The sequence below is a fragment of the Papaver somniferum genome, chromosome 6 (genome assembly GCF_003573695.1).
Source record: "Papaver somniferum cultivar HN1 chromosome 6, ASM357369v1, whole genome shotgun sequence".
In the NCBI taxonomy this organism is placed as follows: domain Eukaryota; kingdom Viridiplantae; phylum Streptophyta; class Magnoliopsida; order Ranunculales; family Papaveraceae; genus Papaver; species Papaver somniferum.
Genome location: NC_039363.1, coordinates 24,395,633 through 24,402,206, shown reverse-complemented (window position 1 = coordinate 24,402,206; position 6,574 = coordinate 24,395,633). Strand labels below are relative to the sequence as shown.

Genomic DNA, 6,574 nt, shown 5'->3' with positions numbered 1-6,574 from the left:
AGATTCCCCGGTTTCTATCTTGAACTAAATTCACATAATCCTTATTTTGGACATCTGGATCAAACTTCTTTTCAGTTATAAAATCCATTCCCTTAAGTGCTTCGTATTTCCTGAAGCAAGAGTTATCAATGAAATGTGCAAATTCATGCTTGTTGTCAATACTGTTAGGAAATCTGATTTCATCCAAATTCATCTTTACCTAGTGACGAAAGTCATGTTATGTTTCAATCACTTTGAAAATTTCTTTGACGAAAAATGGTTTGTGAATAACAACTATATAACGTCCTCTAAGAATGTTTCAATGATTGAAATGAGAGTTTAGATTGTATAACCAATGATGGATATAAGCATTGCTGTGGAAACACATATATGTATAAGTCCTTATTCCTTGAACCGAAGTTTACGAACTTTGTTGATCAAAAGAACCGGAACAAGAGCCGTGAACTAATTCCGCGAACTCAGTCCGCGAACTGGCGGAAGTTCCCGACTCGAGAAAATCTGCTGGAGTTTGAGAACTCCTTCCGGTAACTTAAGTCCGCGAACTTGAGTTAGGTCTAAAGACAATTGTTTGTGAACTCATGTTTATATAAACTAAGGAATGCTAATTGCAATCCGTGGATATAAAGTTCATGAACCAATTCGAGTGAATCAAATGGTTTTTGCTTCGATTGTGTCTTGTGTAGTTACACAAGATTTCCTTGCTATTGAACAACTCTCTAACTAGTTCATTTGAGTCATTTGAACTAGTTATGGTGAAGAAGAATATGGTTGATATGAAAGTGCCCATATGGATAACCATTTAGTTATCTATTGTTGAACCAACAAATGTACATGTTTGGGCACGGTTACACAAACCTAGAAACGTGCATTTCATTTGTGTGCAACAAGCTAGGTTTTCGATCTAACGGTTGGAAGATATTAGCTTGAATCTAATCAGGTTTTCATCTAACGGTGAATATTGAATGCTTTGTTACCAAGCTAACATTGATTGCAAACCCTGATTTGAAAGACTATATATATATACAAGGGAGAACTCTAGCAACTGGGAAACCTAATCCCCACACCTTACGTGTGATACCAGTTGTGTAATCTAGAGTCGATTCTCCTTTAACCTTTGGTTTCTTCTATTCAACCAGGTTAACGACTTAAAGACTTCATTGGGATTGTGAAGCCAGACCGATACTACTTTCTTGTAGTTGTGTGATCTGATCTTGCATATTCTATCGTACGAGTGCATTCGTAAGGATTGTCTAGAGATTGATATCTCCGATCGGAAAGATATAAAAGTAGTCACAAACATCTTCGTCTCATCGTTTGTGATTCAACAATATCTTCTTTCGCCGCGTCGATTAGATTATTGTGAGGTGATTGATAATACTAGGTTGTTCTTCGGGAATATAAGTCCGGGTTATCAATTGGTTCCTGTTTACCTTGATTTATCAAAAGATGGAACAAAACTTGTGGTATATCAGTGGGAGACATATTTATCTATCAATCTAGACTTTTCTGTGTGATACAGATTTGTTTATTAAAGTCTTTGACTTTGGGTCGTAGCAACTCTTAGTTGTGGGTGAGATCAGCTAAGGGAATCAAATGCCTAGCATCCTGCTGGGATCAGAGACGTAGGAGCATAATTGTACCTTGGATCAGTGTGAGATTGATTGGGGTTCAACTACAGTCCATACCGAAGTTAGTTTGTAGTAGGCTGTGTCTATAGTGTCTTCATACAGTGTGTGTTCAATCTGGACTAGGTCCCGGGGTTTTTCTGCATTTGCGGTTTTCTCGTTACCAAAATTCTAGTGTCTGTGTTATTTCTATTTCCGCATTATATTGTTTGTCTTTATAATTGAAATATCACAGGTTGTGCGTTAGAATCTATCAATTGGAAACCCGACTTTTGGTTGTTGATTGAAATTGATTGATACTTGAACATTGGTCTTTGGTAACGTTCAAGTGTTTTCTCTTGTATTCAATTAGACTCGCAGATTTCTATTTGCTTGAGTAAGAATTGAATCGAGAAAGAGAGATATTATAACTCTATGAGTCTGACTGTCTAGTTGATTCTCTAGAAAGTATATTGGAGTTAGTCCATACAGATTGCTAAGCGAAATATTGGGTGTGGTTGTTGTACCCCCGCCTTTTAAATTGGTATCAGAGCAGGCAAACACGTTTAAGACCTTACAAGTTTGTGTTTGTGGCGATCTGACTTTATGGACAAGAGTACTATCTTCGATAAACGCGTCACCAGAAATAAAAGTTCTGTCTCGTCTAATTCTATTAAAGAGAAAGGTTCTTCAATCTCGAATACAGATGAACCTTGTGTTCTGGCGAGACAGACAAACACTGACATGTGTAATCCCGATTACCCATCAAAAGAGTCATTCTCTCTAAATGAACGGGAGAATAGATAAAGAGAGTGAACTGATGTTAAATTATGTTGAAGTTCAAGCTGATCGGTTGAAACTACATGTCAAAATTCTTCTCGGGGAAATAAAAGACTACAATTCCAAAAACTCTGAAGCTTTGCCTTTGTCTCTCCTTAAGGAAAGTATTGAAAGGTATATCTTGGAAGTCAAACATCGCTTGAACAAGCTCTCAATTCAAGGATGTTTTAGAAAGTTCTCTAGACCATCTTCATCATCTACTACTGTGAATGAGGAAGATCCAGAAGAAAATTCAGTGTCATTTCCTTGTGGAAAAAATGTTGTTTATTTTTTGCTAAGTCCAATAGTTTATTAAGCAAAAAAACGTAATTACAAGAATTACAAGCAGAACGCACAAGGCCTCCCCACCCCCATAAACCAAAGGGGTAAATAAATAACTAAAGTAAGAGCCAAAAAATTCTGGAAAAAATATCAAAGAGAAAAGAGAAAAAAGACTAGGAGTCTCATTTGCTTCACTCTATTTAGCGCCAACAGAAAACATCATACCCTCCTTTCAACAAAGAGAGTTCACCTTTAGCTTTCTTCTTTGGAGTCTTCATTCTTTTTGATTGATTTGTATTTCCTTGATATACTCCTTTCGAAAAGATAAATCCCACAAAAACTTTTGTTGAATATCAAATTTCGTAATAGTGTAAAGAACTTCATTTTCCTATGTTGTTAACTTCATGGACTGAGGATTCAGGCCCAAGTCTGTTCTGGAGGAACATGAAGCCGAGCCAACTTCAGTTTCCTTGGAAAGTTCTTCCGTGACTTCCTTGGACTCAGTTAATAAAACCTCCTCTTGTAAAGCACTAAATTTGTTCGGAGATAACACTCCAGAATTAACTCCAACTTTGGAAGCCCGCTTCTGTCTAGCTATCTCCAACTCTTCACACGCTTTCTGCAATTTTGCAGCCTCTTCATCCATTTTTTTCTTTAGCTCCAAAACCCTAAGCTCGGTAGCGTTTAACCCAACAGTGTTTTGGACATCATATGGAGTATGTGACGTATTGTCAACCACCCTCCCATGCTTCCCATGCACAGCATCAGAAAAATTCACATCATTCAAAATACTTACAACCTTAGGAACAACGGGAATGTCCGGAGCATTCTTTCCTTTTTTTTACTCCCAGCTTCCTTCCATCCATTGTCACCATTGGTAGCCTTACTGTCACCAGTATTAATCTCATTAGCTTGTGATTTCTGACCTTGAGCTGCACTCTGGATTTGAAGGTTGTTAACATTGTTCTTTGATTTCTTACGGCATTCTGAATCAGAATGACCAATAAGCTTACACTTGGAACAAAACTTAGGCTTTTTATGAATCTCAAAATTCTGACAAAATTCTGAACCCCCCACTGTCACAAGAAATGCATCTGTGTTGAGCTCAACAAAGTTTACATCAATTAGGACTGAAGTGAAATGCCCATACTCATGAGAAAGAGTATGTTTATCAACCACAATAGGTGTTCCAAGGGTTTTACCTATAGCCAGTAGCGTTTTCTCAATCCAGTATTCTACAGGCAAGCCAGGAAACTTAACCCATACAGTAGCATGAGACGTTTTATGTTTGTCTGCATCAAAACCTGGAAACCATTCCATGAGATTAAGCTTTTTTTGTTCAAAAAACCATGCTTCCACGTTAAGAATCATGTCTTTGTCTTCCTGAGATTGCAACTTAATGATAAAGAATCCCCTGTTCATGGGAACGAACTGCACACGATCCAGACATGGAAAAAAATGTGCTTATAACCTGATAGACACATTTTTGTGTCTGATATAATCTCAATTGTATATATTGTTAGTGCTCGATTTTGTATTTATTATGGCTTTTTGTGTCTTTGTAGGTGTTTTTGGAGAAATAAGCTTTTACGGGAAAATTGGCTCGAAAAGTGGTATTTGCGCTCGTGAGAGAAAATTACTATTCGGACTCTCAGTTTGGATAAGGGGCACTTGAATTACTAAGTGGCACCACACTTCTATATACACTCCAATGGCTAAATGCACCCCAGTCTGGCTAGGGGGAGGTCATCTTCTCTTTTGTTTGAAAATAGAAACTGGCGGGAAAAGAAAACACAGTTCGTCGACGTTATTATCTGGAGAAATTTGGTCGAGATTTTCTCAGGGTTTTGGTTGCATTAAAGACACGTATCATCCTGTTACACTAAAACATGGTGGATAATCTCCTTTAGATTCGATAAAAGATGGAAGGTACGTCACTTTGAAGTAAAATAGGGCAGCCATTGTTTATGAGATTTGGCGGATCAGATTTGGCAGTTGTTGTTGGATTTGTACGAGGAACTGGATAGGAATGGTTGTTATATCATAACAGGCTTTTTATTGGGCTTTTGATTCGAAAAAGAAGTATTTCACGTTGATTTCCTTAAACAGAGAGTGAGAAAGATATTCGACTCTGTAATGGTATTTTTGGAAGTTACGTGAAAAGATAGGAAAGATTACTCTATGTTGATTTAGTTTTATCCTTGAGAGATTCAGGGACGTCAGATTGGACTAAAAAAGACTCGTAAAGAAAACTTGGAGAGGATTATTCGCAACTTGGCAGCGAAGAAAAGAAGAGAAGAAAAAAACGATTTCTGGGAGATTTTATTGGTCCTGAGGTGTATATAAGAGCAGCTGGAAGTTCAGAGAAGGGTATCGGGAGTTAGGGTTCCATTCAGAGGCCAGAGAATTCAAGAAAGAAGACTTGCAGAGAAGCTCTCTGCAGCTTCTGAAGCAGGAGGAAGAAGAAAAAGCTGAAGAACATTGGACAGATGAGGACAGTCGTAGAGGCAGTCTTTTTAAAACAGCATAACAGAAGTATTGTTGTTCAACAATAATAGATAACGTATATCATAAGCTTGTTATCTTTTCTCTGTAACAGTTCAACCCGTTGTAACAACTGTTTGTAACACCGTTGCAGCGTTACTAACTGTCTGCTTTATTAGTTTTCTCTTTTTTTTTTTACTTATTTGAGCTATGAACAACTATTTTGAGCACGTGAATAATATGAGGAGCTAAACTCCAATACTTGGATCACAGAGGAAGCCATATTTCATGCGTGTGGTAATTATATTTAATTCTTTCATGACTTTTTGCAAGGATTATTAATTGTTTTATGGTTTTATTGAATGGTTGTGATTTCAATTGATGGGTTATACATAGGTTAAGTCTTTTGATATCCCATGCTTTAGATTTATAGTCGTTTCTTTTCAAAAATCTACCTTGGCAAAGAAACAGAGTCAATATTCTATTTGAGCTATAATTCTCCAGAATAACTATATGAATCGCATGAATGAATTTATTGGTGTAATCCTGAGTCCCAGTCTCTCGCTACATTAAGTGAAACCAAAATTAAGTCTGAAATCAAATCTTTACAAGTCTTTGAACGAACTTCTACGTATCACTTTCAAAAGGACATCAAATTTTTGGCGCCGCCGACGCGGACTTGTATTTAGATTTGTTTTAGGTTTCTTTTTTTTATTATTTTTGTTCTTTTTTACGCGTTTTGGTATTTTTCGATTCTTTTTAGATTTGTAGCGAAGCTACAAGGAAAGAAAAAGTGCTATAACAGGAAAGCATCGCCAGAGAAGGAAAGAAAAGAGGAATCTGAAAGGAGTGAAGAAGAAGATTTTGTATATAGTTATTTTGTTTATTTTTAGAAATTGTAACTAGGATTTTATTTTTGTAATTTTTCTTTTCCTTTTTGGACATTTTTAGCTTTGGACTTTATTTTTGGACTGGACATTATTATTATTTTGAAACCCTAAGGAAGGGTTAAAAATTAAATATAAACTGTTTGCAGGGAAGGACGACAGTTACGATAATGTCTCGGCCCCTCGGGTTCGTACACTGACATTGGAGTCGGTGGCCTGAGTCGACTTTAATGGTTCCTCGCCCGTCTGGTACGGGAGGTAAGACTCTATCCACCCACGAATCTCCTATCAGTGGGTTTTATTTTGTGTGACAACTCACACCCCTGCAGTTGAATGTCGAACTGGTATTACAATAGCCAATACAACGAATATCCGACTGAGTTTCAAAATGGACGTTACTACTTTGACCATAGTGTGAATAGTGGTTGGAAATATCAGCCTTTTGAAGATTATGGTCCATACCATGGTGAGCCCAATTACTATCCACATACGCACCGG

General features: G+C 37.1%; 1 protein-coding gene across 1 annotated transcript; it reads right to left on the bottom strand.

Moving 5' to 3' along the window:
- Window positions 1-3,497: 3,497 nt before the first annotated feature.
- LOC113290662 lies at window positions 3,498-4,076 on the bottom strand. Its single transcript, XM_026540246.1, has one exon. It carries the CDS (start codon window positions 4,074-4,076, stop codon window positions 3,498-3,500), a length of 579 nt encoding a protein of 192 aa, XP_026396031.1.
- Window positions 4,077-6,574: the final 2,498 nt, after the last annotated feature.

Bases quoted from the DNA above. Each gene is read 5' to 3' on its own strand.
- LOC113290662 (XM_026540246.1), bottom strand. From the start codon at position 4,076: ATGATTCTTAACGTGGAAGCATGGTTTTTTGAACAAAAAAAGCTTAAT.